Here is a 16,317-nt window from a genome sequence, read left to right on the forward strand (position 1 = left end):
ATGTGCATGTGAGGACTATTTAGAGGTCTCTGTGTGCACTATGGTCTTTTTAGGGTTGATCTCTTTCTGATTTTATTTTTTAATTAGATTTTTTTATTTATCGTTTTGTTTTGTCAGTTTACATACTATATCATTTTTTTAAGAACCGTATTTTATGGCAATATTAATTAAAAAAATATTCCAAAATGACTGCATAGTATATTTGTACTCAAAAAATCTGCGACATTTTGAGATAACTAGTGAATTGGGGCATAAAATAACCTAAGCGTTTGATGTTCTTTGATCTGCCCTAAAGGCCTGTTCACAACTACACGAATTTCAAATATTTTGCATGCAATTTGTATGCATTCATTCCTTTTTTTCCCCTTCTTTGACCAAAGAAAAAGTGGCAGACAGGCTGAATGAAAGTGCAGATTCATTCTCTTACAGTAGGTGGCACTTACAGAAAATAACAAATACAGCAGTTACCCTGGTTAACCAAGTAAACACTGGAGCTTTTGTTCTAATAATTAATGTACGGCCACAATTACAAGTGAATTTACACCAGCACATTTTTATTTTTGGTTCAAGTTTAAACTTCTAAATGCAGTGAACTGTGCAGATGCTTGTGTTTCCTGTCTTCTGTATTCATGCATGTATGAATAGAAGTCAATGGAACGAAAAAGTGTAATGTGACCATCCCTTAATCAGCATCTGCATCAGGGTGCAGATTTTTGACCAACAGAAATCTGCTTGGCTTGAAAGTGTTTTCTGTGTGAGCCGTGCTTCATACATTACTACACTATTAAGAATGGACAATCGCCCTTTTTCGCCCAAAAAATTTAGCAAATGTGACTCCACCTAAACCTGTTTATCATGGAGAATTAAGTAAATCAAACAGCATGTGACAAAAAAACTACAATCTTATCGGCTAGCCAGTTTTCCTGCAGTGCAATGGAAAAAGAGATCAGACGACCTGGGTCTGGTTGCATAAACTGTTTGGACTAGTCTGAAAAAATTAGTCATCTAATTGTTTGTTTCTTCAAGTCTGATCATAACTTTTTTAATTCAGTTTTGAAAAGTTAGATTGGTCTTATTTGTATTGGAAAAGTTACCTGAACGGACCCATTAACCATGGATTCCCATTTCGGCCACTAAATAAAAAAATAAAACAAGGTAAGTGCGACTTTATCTCGCAGTTCTGACTTTATAACTCGCGATTCTGAGAAAAAAAAGAAAGTCTGAATTGTGAGTTATGAAGACTTTATTTCTCAGAATTGTGAGTTATAATGTCAGAATTGGAAGATATGAACTTGCAATTGTGAGAATAAAAGAAAGTCAGAATTGCGAGATTAAAAAGTCCCAATTACCTTGTTTTATTTTTTTTATTCAGTGGTGGAAACAGGCTTCCATAATTAATGGACGTTTATTGAAATACAAATGTTTTAGTGCACAAAACATCCTTTTCGTTGTGAACAGGCCTTAAGGTTGCACGCATTTTAATTAAGGCTTGTTTTTAAAAGTGGTATGATTTCCTTCTGTCCCTCAGTGACATCATGAATTTTGTCCGTCTTGTGTGTCGTCACAAGACAGCCCTGGCGCTCGGTGTCTTCTTCCTGTTCGCTGTCATCCTTTTGTTCCTCGCCAAATGTACGTCTGAGACGCTGAAGCCGGCTGAGTCCCCAGGTGTGGCGCCGCGGGCCGAGTCACATCAGAAGCAGCCGGCAGGGCCTCCTCACGCCAAAGAGCTCTCCACATTCCTTGTCGTTCTCATCACCACGGGCCCGAAGTACACGGAGCGTCGCAGTATCATCCGGAGCACCTGGCTGACCAAACACGACCCTGAAGTGCTCTACTGGTTTGTTATTGGCACCGAGGGTTTACCTCCAGAAGACCTCCAGAACCTCAGAACCGAGCAGATCCGTCACCATGACCTCCTCCTGCTCCCTGAGCTCCGGGACTCGTACGAGAACCTCACGCAGAAACTGCTTCACATGTACTCCTGGTTGGACCAAAACGTGGAGTTCAAATTCGTTCTGAAGGCCGACGACGACACCTTCACCCGCTTGGATCTCCTCAAGGAGGAGTTGAAGACCAAGGAGCCCAGCCGACTCTACTGGGGCTTCTTCTCTGGCCGCGGGAGAGTGAAAACGGGTGGGAAATGGAAAGAAAGTGCATGGGAACTGTGTGACTACTACTTACCTTATGCCCTGGGTGGAGGCTACGTGATTTCCGCTGACCTCGTGCACTACGTACGTCTCAACGTGGGGTTTCTGAAGACCTGGCAGAGTGAGGATGTGTCCTTGGGCGCCTGGTTGGCCCCAGTGGACGTGAAGCGGGTCCATGATCCGCGCTTCGACACAGAGTACAAGTCGCGTGGCTGCAGCAATAAGTACCTGGTCACTCACAAGCAGAGTTTAGAGGACATGTTGGAAAAGCATCAGACACTACAGCGAGATGGGCGTTTGTGCAAAGAGGAAGTCAAACTTAGGCTGTCCTACATTTACGACTGGAGCGTCCCTCCTTCCCAGTGTTGCCAGCGGAAGGATGGCATCCCCTGACTCTTTGTCACCCTTGATCATATGCATTTTTTCCACTTGCTATTTATTTATTTATTATCTGTGTTGTGTGTCGAGCCGAAACAGCATTTCTTAACCTTTTGAAAAGGCTTTTTAAATTCGAAATGTGGGAGATGATGTTACCGAAAAGCTGCTCTTTTTGAGATCTACATATGTTTTTCCCTTATTAGGTTGATTCAAAGCTTGTTTTGTCAGCTTGTATGGAGAGCCTGGGGGATTCTGGGTGAAATTAGATATTTCTGCTGTATTCTTTGCATACACATTCTGTATTTGATGTCCACCCATAGAATTGTCCATCTTATCTTTCATTTATATTCCTGAGATGTTTAGAGCATATCTTTTGAAATAAATTTACACGGATAAGAAAAGGAATGTGCCAGACACTGAGAGTTGATTGACAGAAAAGAAACTTGAAGATAAATGTTCATAAACCTAAGTATTTTGACAAATTGTGTCCATTGTGATAGAGAACCTGAGATAGTTTTCTTTGTGAGTTTTGCTCACAAATTTGCCATATAATTATAAAGCTGTCTTGAAGATTAGAGAACTTGGCCACCAGGTTTGGCAGTATTTCTAGTATTTTATGTGTTGTGACTGAATTGTAAATAATGTACCTCAAATTTTATTAAATGTTTCTGTTCTGTTTTTACACCAGATCAGTCTCCTTGTATAATTTTTTTAATAAAAGAGTAGTTTTATTAAAACCATGTATTAGGATTTGATCATATTTACCTTTGTACATTGAAATTCGGTGGGACAAAATTCATCAATCTCAATTAAATATTTGTTAAACCTTTAACATCCGAATTCGCCATGTTGAGCAATGTAAAGCTACTTTAATTTGAAGTGACTTTGTGCATCACAACACTAATGATAAATGGACAGTGAACAGTAGATTTTTACCTAGGTTTCGCTAATGTGACCACGTCTCAATTTGAAATCCATGTCCATGTGAACTGGAAATTGTGACCTTCAGTTTTGTGACGTATTTTCGAGTGAAAAAGAATATACAATAGTGGACAGGCTTGATTTTTAGTACAGTTTCTCGCCATCTCTTGCTCACAGCATGTCTAGCTGGGGAAAAAAGCTCATCTAAAAGTTTTTGGGCCCTAGATAGTGATACAAAAAGTCATCCTTAATAAAAAAAAATAATTGTCTCAAACTGCTCCAGGGGGTGCTCCTCCTGTAGCAAATTTTTTTAAAGAAAAATAACCATATTTAAAACACAATAATGAATTTAATCTAGCTTGCGCTCACTGCTGTACACGTAAACAGCTTCGGCGGATGACGTATAAGGCTGGCGTTGCATGCGCCAGAAGTGATGAACATGGAAGCGCAGCGGAGAGATCAAAGCAAAACAACGATCACTAATTAGAAGTACAAAACGAGGATTTGTAAAGAAGAAAATCGGATGATTTCGATATTAGCCAAGAGAGGGCTGGTTTTTCTTTGCTAAAGTAAGGTAACTTTGGTTCCTTTGCTCTTGTTAACAAACGTTGGTTTTCACGAGACTCACCAGCGCTTGTACAGCGCTGACCTCAGACGTCATGCTCCCGAACGGCTTCTGTGTACAACTGTTGGTGCAAGCTAGATTAAAGTGATTATTACATTTTGAATATGGATATTTTTCTTGCAAAAACACATCGATTCACTTCAGGGGGACTTTGTTCACCCCTCGGAGCCGTGTGAGACACTTTTTGTTAAGGAGGGGCGCTTTTTATTTCATTTCTTTTGGACTGATGCACTGCAACACCCACTGAGTGCCATTAAACAGCTTGAAAGATCAAAGACAGTTTTTTTATATAACTCTGACCGGATTCGTCTGAAAGAAGAAAGTCATATACATCTATGATGACTTCAGGGTGAGTAATTTATTGGCTAATTTTCATTTTTGGGTGAACTAACCCTTTAAAAGCCATTTCAGATTTGGTTGCGGTGAGAGAGAACAACACAAAATGACTGAATCATGCTGATGATAATGATTCCCTCTGACAGAACAAAAAGCAATTCTTTGAGAAAATGGATTTTATTGTTTTCGTAGTTCTTCTGTTGGTTCAGTAGCCTGTGATGGTGATGTGTCTCAGGTTGTCCCGCACTCGAACAAACTCTGGCATGTTTTGTAGGTCCTCTCTGTGTCTCAGCTCTTCCTGCTCGTACTGTAAGGAAAGAATCACAGGTCCAATGAGTCTCTGAAATACTAATAACACAGAATTCAAATCTCTTTTTTGATGGTATATCACTGTACAAATGTTTTGGGTAGGCAAGATTTTTTTTATGTTTTTTACTTATTGCGCCATTGTTGTGATTGTAGTCCTCAAGTTATGATTCACTGACAGCAGCGCTAAATGCCTTTGGTTGAAATTCAAAGTTCTGGCATGAAACTCTAGATGGTGCAGTCCGATAGATCTATCAAAATATGACATAATGACATCATTATCACATGACACAGCTGATTGGTTCTCTCCTGCATCAGTACCCAATAAGCTCTCTGCTCAACATTAAAATATTTGACAGTGTTTGCTGTAGCAGTAGCAGCGCACTTTGGAAACCCTCCCCCTTCCCCAGGTCCACCTGTATAGATCTCCTATGAGGTGATCATGTGTGCTTTGGGAGGTTATTCCAATATTCTTTACATGCTCACAGCAGTATGTTTTGGATGTATTGGCAATAGCAGATCTCGGTACTTGCTCTGCAGCAGCAGCGTAGCAGATCTGTTCCACCGAGACCAAACACATTAACATTCTCATGAATATTACCATCCCAGTCCCTCCGAAAGTTGTCATGACAGAACTGAGATCTACACCTACAGCCAGGAGTCTCTGGCGTCTCTTGTGCAGTTCTTGTTCGAAGTCAGATGGCGGATGTGAGGCTTGTTCTCTCTCTCTGTGCTGCTCCAGTCTTCTCTGTTCCAGCACCCGCTTCAGATCTGGCTTCTCTTCAGGCAGGAGACCCCTGCAAACAATTTTCAATGACACCTCATGTGTTTATTAGCAAAAAACTGTTACTTATTCTAGTGATTCATGCAATATTGTAGAAATTCATTTCTTGAAAAGTTTAAACATATTTATCTCTCACTTGATTGAGTTTACACTATTATTAGGAATACAAATATTTGATATAATATTCCAAAATATGGCAATTGTAAATGAAAAATACTTAAAGCCTAATGCTAATGTAATCTATTATCATGAACACACCTTTCCAGGTAAGTACCAAATGTGATCCTGGACCACAAAACCAGTGTAGATAAATAAGTAGCACAGGTATATTTGTAGCAATAGCCAGCAATGCATTATATGGATCAAAATTATTGATTTTACATTTATGCCAAAAATCATTAGGATATTAAGTAAATATTATGTTCCATGAAGATATTTTGTTAATTTCCTACCATAAATATATAAAAACTTCATTTTACATAAAATAAATTGCTAAGATCATAATTTAGTCGACTTTAAAGGCAATTTTCTCAATATTTTCAAATGGTTTTATCTCAGCCAAATGTTGTCATATCCTAACAATCCTAACAAAGTTTCTTCAGCTTTCAGATGATGTATAAATCTCAATTTCAAACAACTGACCCGTTATGACTGGTTTTGTGATCCAAGGTCACAAATATGAGTGTCAAAGTATTTTTAACTCACATTATTTTGCATTTAATGTGATCACAATTTATTAAAAATGTGTTAATTATTAGTTAATTATTCATTATAATTATTCCTGTTCCTCTGTTTGTTATTCAAACAGAGACTAAATTATTAAACTGAATTGAATCAGCGAGCGTGCGTGCACACTAAATGAAATGAACACCTGTGATTGGTTATTGCATTCGAAAGCTCAGCAGAATTGTGTGTGATTGGTTATAATGCTCAACATTGTAAAAAGAAGTACGATGCAACATACCAACACAAAATGCAACACAATCGACACGTTTCTTTTCATTTTCACTTTATTCATGACAGCCATAATAGTTTTAGTTTAATTGTGCAAGGGGAAATTTGTCCAATTTGGTGGCATGTTTGCTTTAAGTCCCCATGACTTTCCGAACCGTGGCCAGTGCAACATGCGCACTAGAGAGATTCATCCTTTTTAAAACGAGTTGAGCGTTAACAATTTGTTCTCGTTTGAACTATAGAGTTGCAGGTGTCTGTTTTTGCTGCCGTCTTCAGTAGTTTGTTGTTCTTGAATTGTGTCCTCCGTTTATTTTTCAAACTAATCAAAGACCAAAACCGAAGTACACTGTGGGCTTATGATGTTTTAATGTTGTCAAATGTGATTTTTACGAATTCGCACTCAAGAGTTGGAGATTAGCCTGTTAGTGTTGCTGTCTATCTGTGTGCCTTGTAGAGCTCAGAGAAGTCTGTTGTGATTCTGTTCAGACAGCAGATGCTCTGATCCCTGTGCATTGGCCTTAACTCATCCACACATAATTGAAAGCACAGCCTCAACACACACCAGATCTCAGAAGCGCTTTCTAGCTCACCATCTGTGGCTGACTAGCAGTTCACGATGTAAAGCTCTTCGACTGGAAGACTCCAGGACAGGGTTGAACAGTTTCTTCGGCCGGATGAGATCGTCCTGGCCTTCAGTAGTCTGCTGAGATGCAGTAGAAGCACAGCTGGAGCTTTCTGATGGGTGTTATCAGAGCTGTGAGGTTATGAATGTATGGGCTCTTATATACAATCGTTTTTGAGAAAATCATACAGGGCTTAAAAAATAACTAAATACCTGTTTTCTGATTCTTCTGTCCCATTCTTTGTGAAACAACCTTATAGAAAAAAAGATAATTCAGATTGTTAATTGTATTATTTCTGCTATATTTATATATGTTTTTACTTAATATATGATCATTGAACCTTATTCTACAATCGTACTATTCATGTTTTACATATGTATAATAAAATCATATTTATTTATTAACATAAATCGATACAAAGACCACAACAAAAAAAGCAAAAATTATTTAAAAGCTTGTTTGTGTGTTTTAGTGTATTTGTTTATTTTAATATATTATTAAATGATCTAACAATGTAATATCTTGTAGATTTTTTAAAGAAATTATTTAATGTTATAATTAAAGCATTGTAACCAATGCCAAACTACTACTTACTGTTCATAACAATATCAGTATTATATTTGTTAATTATTTTATAATCATTTTAACAAATGATCTAATTCAAGGCATGAAATTTGATGTGAAATAAATAGCTATTCTAACTAATATTTAAATTAAAGTTAATTTTTAGGAAAACATGCGGTCCCTTACATACAGTAATGAAATCTGTAAGCAGCAGGCTCAATCTTACCTGTGTTTTGTAATATAGCAGCATACTGAAGCCCAGATCTGTCCGCAGGAGGTGGACGGTCCGCTTCTCAAGGGCACAAACACAGTTTTAAAGGTAAAGCTGGTTGCTCCACAGCTTGATGCATTGAATGGCATCAGATTAGCTGTGTAACACACCTCGGGATGATGCTCATTGCCCAACAGATGGTGGATTACATAGAGATTCAATCCCACTTAGAACCTACCTGCTTTGTTGCTTACAAAAATGCAGCTACTAAGACCTATTCTCTCAATATGCAAGCAGAAATGTGTTTTTTAGTGGATTTGTTTAGCATTTGAATAAAATTAGTAGATTCTTCTAAGGGTCTACATGGGATTTTATGATAACAGGAGAACAGCTTTACCATTAATGGTTTACGAGACCATGACAGGGTGAAGGTAGACACTAATAGCTTACTGTGGCACTGCATTAGGACGTACACACAGAAATAAAACATGCCAACACAGCGGCTGCCAAGTACTGCCAGACGACAGCTGAGCACAGCTTATGGTCCCTTCCTCCTGCCAAGTACACTGTCATTGAGAGACGCTGCAGGATGCTATTAGAGACAGACCGGTGCAGAAACACTCAGTCTGTGTCACTCTGGGTTCAGCACTGACTTCATATTAAAGTAGCCCTATCTTTAGATCATTTGAGGATATCTGTAGGTTTGCTGCACTAAATTATGTTTGCAATTATGTTTCTGCAATGGTTTCATCTTCACTTCCTTCCCCTAAACTGTTTGCATCTTTGGATGCTAACAGTGCTACTGATACTTTCTGCTCCACTCTTACATCTTGTTTAGACACTGTTTGCCCCTTATCTTCCAGACCAGCCCGTAACACCACTTCTGCCCCTTGGTTATCTGATGTTCTACGCGAACACCGTTCTAAGCTTAGAGCTGCTGAAAGGGTGTGGCGCAAATCCAAAAATACTACTGACCTTAATGTGTATCAGTCACTCCTATCTTCCTTCTCTGCTGATGTCTCCACTGCTTAAATGACATACTACCATAACAAAATTAACAATTCGTCTAACTCTCGCATGCTTTTTAAAACATTTTCCTCACTTCTTTGTCCTCCTCCACCTCCTGCTTCATCTCTAATAGCTGACGACTTTGCAATGTTTTTCATTAATAAAATTAAACACATTAGTGCACAATTTTCCACACCAAGCTCATATCACCAGCAAACATACTCATTTACATCCTTTTCTTTACTCTCTGAGGCAGAAGTCTCAAAACTCATCCTTTCTAATCACCCTACTACTTGCCCGCTTGATCCTATTCCATCTAATCTCCTTCAAGCCATTTCTCCTGCAGTTGTACCTGCACTCACTCACATCATCAACACATCCCTCCACACTGGTGTTTTTCCCTCATCATTTAGACAGGCACGTATAACTCCATTACTTAAGAAACCCAACCTCAACCCATCTCTTTTAGAGAACTACAGACCAGTTTCCCTTCTTCCTTTCATTGCAAAAACACTTGAACGAGCTGTGTTCAACCAAGTCTCTACATTTCTCACAAACAACAACCTCCTTGACAGCAACCAATCTGGCTTCAGAAGTGGACATTCAACTGAGACGGCCTTGCTCTCAGTTGTTGAAGCTCTAAGACTGGCAAGAGCAGAATCCAAATCTTCAGTACTTATCCTGCTTGATCTGTCCGCTGCTTTTGACACGGTTAACCACCAGATCCTCCTATCAACCCTACTGGCAAAAGGCATCTCAGGAACCACACTTCAATGGTTTGAGTCCTACCTATCAGATAGGTCCTTCAAAGTATCTTGGAGAGGTGAGGTGTCCAAGTCACAACATCTAACTACTGGGGTGCCTCAGGGCTCAGTTCTTGGACCACTTCTCTTCTCTGTCTACATGGCATCATTAGGTTCTGTCATTCAGAAACATGGCTTTTCATACCACTGCTATGCTGATGACACTCAACTCTACCTCTCATTCCATACTGATGATCCGACGGTAGCCATTCGCATCTCAGTTTGTCTAACAGACATTTCTTCCTGGATGATGGACCATCACCTACAACTCAACCTTGCCAAGACAGAACTGTTTGTGGTTCCAGCAAACCCATCGTTTCATCACAATTTTACCATCAAGTTAGGCACATCAACCATAACTCCTTCAAAAACAGCTAGAAGCCTTGGAGTTATGTTTGATGATCAGCTGACTTTCTCAGACCACATTGCTAAAACTGTCCGATCCTGCAGATTTGCTTTATTCAACATCAAGAAGATCAAGCCCTTTCTTTCGAAACATGCAGCACAACTCCTTGTTCAAGCTCTTGTTCTGTCCAGGCTGGACCATTGCAATGCCCTCTTGGCAGGTCTTCCAGCCAATTCTATCAAAGCTTTACAATTAATTCAGAACGCGGCAGCAAGATTAATTTTTAATGAGCCAAAAAGAATACACGTCACACCTCTGTTTATCAATTTGCACTGGCTTCCAATAGCTGCTCGCATAAAATTCAAGGCATTAATGTTTGCCTACAAAACTACCACTGGCTCTGCACCCATTTACCTAAATTTGTTACTTCAGACTTATGTGCCCTCTAGAAGCTTTCGTTCTGCAAGTGAAGGTCGCTTGATTGTGCCATCCCAAAGAAGCACAAAGTCACTTTTACGGACTTTTAAATTAAATGTTCCCTCCTGGTGGAATGACCTCCCCAACTCAATCCGGGCAGCTGAGTCCTCAGCCATCTTCAAGAATCGGCTGAAAACACATTGCTTCCATCTTTATTTGACCCTCTAACTTTAACACTCACTACTCTAATTCTATTCTTTAAAAAAATCTCCCTACCTTTCTAATCTTTTTCGTATTCTATTTTCTTTTCATTTATTATGCAATTATATGTGTGTGTGTATGTGTGTGTGTGTGTATGTGAAAAGATCTCTAAAACTAGCTTGCTCTATTCTGTTTTTATTCTATCGGTTATTTTTTTTTATTTTTTTTTTTATTATTTAAAATCCCATGCTACGTGTACTGTGTTAACCTATCTGAGACTTGTTATAGCACTTATATATCATTGCTCTTTTTGTTGTTTTTGATTGCTTCCACTGTCCTCATCTGTAAGTCGCTTTGGATAAAAGCGTCTGCTAAATGAATAAATGTAAATGAATCATCAGACACACTTGACATAGTTAAAAGATGACAAAAAAAGAGAACAGCTCTTTTCAGAGATTTCACTGAATTAAATAGTTTGTGAGCTTTACTTTGTAAAGACATAACAATCAGTCAAGTAACAATACATGAACATAAATAGGTTAAAATATTACTATTATTATTATTGAACATATAATAAAATATTATAACATTATTAGTAGTAATAGTAATAATAGTAGCAATAACAATAATGGTAATAAAATATCTTAATATTCATTAGTATTATTGTGTATTATTATTAATGTGAGTGTGTAGATGTGAAATATTTTGATTTAATAATTTATTATATTTTGAATATTATCATCGATTATTATTAATAATTATAATAAAAAATATATAACATTATTGAATTTTATCAAAAGTATATCATTTTATAAAAACATCGAAAATATATTTTATTATGATTATTGATAGTGATTCGTAAAATGTACACTAGATGTATTAGTAGTAGGTAGTATGTAGAGTACACATATTTAGATTTCTCTAAATCTACCGAGTGTAAACATGACACTGTTACCTGTAATGAAGCGAAGGCTTTTAATCTGTAAAATGATTTCCCATCATTCCGAAGCGTTCCGGAAGTAGTGATGCAAGGTCTGATTCGTTTCCGCGAACCGGTTCTGTTTGGAACAGATCGACTCATTGAACCGGTTCAAAAAGCAGATTCGTCGGTTCCCTGACGTCATCCAACAATAACGTCTTTACGCATTTAATTTCTAATAACATAATGCCATATTGTATAAATTAAAAATTCTAAAAAGTGATTCGTGTCAACACATATTGAAAAATAAAAAAGGTTATTTGTTTAAAAGCATATTTCTGATTATTGTCATATAATTCACTTAAGGAAGTCGTGGCCTGTTAGAGAGTTTGACTCCTAACCCTAGGGTTGTGGGTTCGAATCTCGGGCCGGCAATAACACGAATTAGGTGCTCTTGAGCAAGGCATTGAACCCCCAACTGCTCCCCGGGCGGCGCAGCATGGCTGCCCACTGCTCCGGTGTGTGTGTTCACAGTGTGTGTGTGTGTGTGTGTGTTCACTGCTCTGTGTGTGTGCACTTTGGATGGGTTAAATGCAGTTGGATGGATGGGTTAAGTTTGCCGGTAATCCTCGGCAAACTTCGCCGCGGCTCATTCGGTTCTTGTTGAGTCCTCGGTAATCCTCGGCAAACTTCGACAGTTGGTTGAAACGGCTCATTCGGTTCTTTTCAAGTTGGACGTGCTTTCCCCACACACGTGTATTCTTTGGAACAATGAAAATATTTTGTCTGGTAACAAATCACTTTTTTTCATTGAATGGGTAAATCAAAATATTTTTTTTGTTTCTGATTTGTTTAATGCTGATGGGGACTTTCTTTCCTTTCCTGACTTTGTGTCTTTGAAAGGTGCAACAATTTCACTAAGAGATTTTAATAAGGTGACTAAAAGTATTCCTGTCAGTTTAAAAACTTTGTTTAAAGCGCATTTACTTTATGGCTATGTAAACAACTATTCCCTACACTTGTGGTTAATGGTGTTTATTTATTAGATAAAAAATGCAATAACTTTTTTATTAGAAATGCTCTTTCTTCAACTCCAGAATGCCCATCTAAAGCACAGTCTAAATGGAGGATCTGTTATCCGAACTCTGATTTAAAGAACTTGTGGACCTTTTCTCACAAATTATTTATCCCCAGTAAAACTAAAGAACTCCATTTCAAAATTGTTCATAGATACTACCCTTGTAATTTATTTTTGAGCAGATTTTCTGAGAATATATCTTCAATGTGTTCATTTTGTAATTCTGATGAAGAATCTATTTTACATCTGTTTTATCATTGCCCATTCTCCAAATCCTTTTGGTCTGAAGTTACCATGTTAATTTTTTCTTGCTGTAACAAAATGATAGAATTAACAGAATCTATTATTTTTGTGTCAGATTTTCATTCCATAGACATTAATATGGAGCATATTGTTTTATTGCTTTGTCTTCTGGGTAAATTTCACCTACATAAAGCCAGAGCCATCCATTGCAAACCTAACTTTAGAATGTTTTCATCTGATATAAAGTCCCTTTTTAATTCCTTTAAGAATTTGTCAAAACCGTTGAACTCAAAGGCTTTAAAAACTTGTAACATTATTGAGTCTATTGTAAGCTACCTTTAAATTATCCTTTCTTTCCTTTACATTTTTTTTTTTTTTTTTTTTTTGTAAGTTTTTTTTTAATCTTTAATATATCTTGTAAATTTATGTCTCTAACATAACCTCTTGTGATGGTGTCCGTTTGCCCCCTGTTGCTTCAAATATGTTGTTGTTCTTTCAACTGCAATAAAAAAAAAAAAAAAAAAAAAAAAAAAAAAAGTTGGACGTGCTACTTCGGCTGTGCGTCCTGCGTCATCAACCCGGAACTAAAGTTTGATTCAGTTTGATTCGTGAAACGGCTCAAAAGAACGATTCGTTCAAGAACCGAACATCAGTATCCGGAAGCCTGTGCTGTGTATGCGGAACTGATGAAGAGAGTCAATAAAAAAACACGGGCAACTATCGCTTTTTCTCAACACGGGATTTGAAAGCTGCGAGAATGACAAACGGTATGTTAATAAAGACGCGTGTTATGATGTGAACTTCACAAGAAGTCTCTGTGGTCAGATAGAGATGAATGTTGTCAGTGTGTGTGTGTGTATGTGTGGACGTGGCTCATTACGGAGCCGCAGCTGGTTTCGCCTTTTATCTCGAAATAACTACAACCTTTAATTATAACCCTATGCCATCTCAATCAAACTGCTTATACAAACATGTCTTTAAGAGCAATCAGTGTATCAGCTTCAGTCACAAATTCACACTGATCTCTGAATGTCACAAAACATTTACTGCGAAATTACTCTCACGTGTGTGTGTGTGTGTATATATATATATATATATATATATATATATATATAAAATATTCATATATATATATAATATTCATTAAAAATGTAAAGAATTGAAACGATTTTATACACACATACACAGTCAAAAGTTAGGAATAATTAAGATTTTAAAAGAAGCCTCTTATGCTGACCAAGATTGCATTATTTGATCAAAACACCTAAAAGTATAACTAATAAGAATAAATGTGTTTTTGAGCATCAAATCAGTATATTAGAATGATTTCTTAAGGATCTTGTGACACTGAAGACCGGAGGAATGAGGCTGAAAATACAGCTTTGCATCACAGGAGTAAACTACTTATCGAAATGTATTTCATATATATAAAAGAGAGCGAGAGAGAGAGAGAGAAACATTTAAAATAATTATATAGAAAATATATTTTAAATTGTACAAATATTTCACAATATTACCGATTTATTTTTGATCATAAACTTACAAATTTCAAAGGCAACATACCTAAAAACCACTTCAGATTATTGTCAAGAAAGTTGTACTTGAAGTAAAGTTTATTTGAAGACACGTGTGTTCCAAGCTGCTTGTAACCGAGGGTTAACGTGTGCTCTTCATTCACAGTGTACTCTTTCGACGGCATTCTTGTATTCGGCCTTCTTTTCATCTGCACGTGTGCTTACCTGAAGAAGGTCCCTCGTCTGAACAGCTGGCTCTTGTCTGAGAAGAAAGGTGTCTGGGGAGTCTTTTACAAAGGTCAGTGCTCAGTTGGAGCAGTGTTGGAGATCATTATGCTGTGGGGAGTGTTCACATCTGTGTTTTCTCTGCAGCTGCAGTGATAGGCACACGGCTCCACATCGCTGTGGCAGCGTCCTGTATGTGTATGGCGTTTTACCTCATCTTTCTGAAATGACCCGGATGAACCGCTCTCTTTGGACACTGGACTGAACGCCAATAGAAATGAGTGCTGGCGAGTATCGCCGGCTTCTGGAGGAGATGCACAGACAGTGCGCTTTAGCACCCATTTAAGACCTGCTATCCATTTTTGTACATGTTTAACTTAAGATTAGATTTCGGGTAAATTCGGTCTTAGATCAGGGTTAAACGGTAACTGAAGCACCTACTTCTGATTCAAACTTCACATCTTTTTCTTGTGTTGTTCTCTCAGACATGCACACTTTCTGCTTGGGTTTTGAGGGGTACAGTTAGGAAGGCAGAAACGTTATCTTATATCTAATAATGTTCAAATGTTATCTTGTACAATTTTTTCAAGATAAGTTGTTTTTATAAAAATGCAGTTTACAGAGAGCTTTAGGTTTTGGCATCCTGAATGGCTTATTCAAATTCAGATGTTTATAAGAAACAAATAAGACCTGTTGTTTGCAGCATGGAACAAATTCACAAGATTTCCATTGACTTCATGTTAAAACTGATCATGCTATTAAACTTGTACAACACAATTTTTGATACCACATATGTGCTGGAATATTATAATGTATGAGAAGCAAACCCTATTGATCTACATCATGTGACTTCTTCATAGAGACGTGTCTGTTTGGTTCAGTTTGATAAATACACTGCTAACCTGACTCACATGCAACCACAATAAACATATGGACATGCATTCATATTATGTGGATAATGTGATATGTGTAGTGTTTCAGCTTGCTGACTGTTTATTAACAATGCTAATTTCACTTTTTGAACACTTATGTCAAGAATTAACATCGGAAGTTTCTGCTGATGTTAAATGTTTGGACTCCCTTTTCTTGTGTCGATGTGGTTTGGTCTATTACACTGCACAGATGTGTACATGCTGAGATTTTCTGTTGTATTTATGCATTCAAATGTATGTCCTAAAGCAGGGTTCCTCAAATCTTACCCTGGAGGGCCAACGCGCTGCAGAATTTACTCGGCTACCTGTGATTTTCTAATGTTCCTGAAGACACTGATTAGCGTGTTCAGGTGTGTTTGATTAGGGTTACAGCTAAACTCTGCAGGAAGTGGATCTTGGGGGCCAGATTTAAGGATCCCCTGTCCTAAAGCGTATCTGAACCGATCATCAACTTTTCATGTTCAGAAGTCAACAACTGCAGTGAAACGTTTCGCTTAGCCTGTAAATGTACACAGTTATGCTTTCAAACTGCTTTATGGAAAATGATAGCTGTTAGGTGTTCATATTTGTAAATGTGGAACATAATAAATATTTGATATGAAATCCTATGCAACACAATACCGTGTGGGAAGACGTTTCTTATATGTGTGTGTGTTAACATTTACATACATGTTACACAGTTTTTGCAAACAACTCATGAAAGGCAATGAACAAATTTGTCACATTTTCATAAATCATACTCATGACACAAACACAAATAAAACATAAGTACTTTATTGTTA

At 37.6% G+C, this 16,317-nt stretch overlaps 3 protein-coding genes across 4 annotated transcripts; 2 read left to right on the forward strand and 1 right to left on the reverse strand.

Moving 5' to 3' along the window:
• The first annotated feature begins 1,381 nt into the window (after positions 1-1,381).
• Positions 1,382-3,212, forward strand: LOC132126547 (beta-1,3-galactosyltransferase 6-like). Its single transcript, XM_059537842.1, has one exon. It carries the CDS (start codon positions 1,536-1,538, stop codon positions 2,538-2,540), a length of 1,005 nt encoding a protein of 334 aa, XP_059393825.1. The 5' UTR covers positions 1,382-1,535; the 3' UTR covers positions 2,541-3,212.
• A 1,000-nt stretch (positions 3,213-4,212) lies between these two features.
• Positions 4,213-8,403, reverse strand: si:ch211-160o17.6 (protein FAM107B). 2 transcript variants are annotated; one of them, XM_059537673.1, is made up of 5 exons: positions 7,865-8,403; positions 7,287-7,326; positions 7,042-7,186; positions 5,315-5,510; positions 4,213-4,714 (listed from the first exon to the last, which is right to left on the reverse strand). In XM_059537673.1, exons 1-5 carry the CDS (start codon positions 7,886-7,888, stop codon positions 4,613-4,615), a joined length of 507 nt encoding a protein of 168 aa, XP_059393656.1. In that variant the 5' UTR covers positions 7,889-8,403; the 3' UTR covers positions 4,213-4,612. The 2 variants fall into 2 exon arrangements, with proteins under 2 accessions (XP_059393656.1, XP_059393657.1); XM_059537674.1 differs by having other exon boundaries at positions 5,366-5,510; positions 7,865-8,021.
• A 5,068-nt stretch (positions 8,404-13,471) lies between these two features.
• Positions 13,472-15,056, forward strand: tmem167b (transmembrane protein 167B). The gene is made up of 3 exons (XM_059537160.1): positions 13,472-13,631; positions 14,545-14,676; positions 14,751-15,056. The coding sequence occupies exons 1-3, from the start codon at positions 13,622-13,624 to the stop codon at positions 14,831-14,833; spliced, it is 225 nt and encodes a 74-aa protein (XP_059393143.1). The 5' UTR covers positions 13,472-13,621; the 3' UTR covers positions 14,834-15,056.
• Positions 15,057-16,317: the final 1,261 nt, after the last annotated feature.

The sequence above is a fragment of the Carassius carassius genome, chromosome 44 (assembly GCF_963082965.1).
Source record: "Carassius carassius chromosome 44, fCarCar2.1, whole genome shotgun sequence".
Classification (NCBI taxonomy): domain Eukaryota; kingdom Metazoa; phylum Chordata; class Actinopteri; order Cypriniformes; family Cyprinidae; genus Carassius; species Carassius carassius.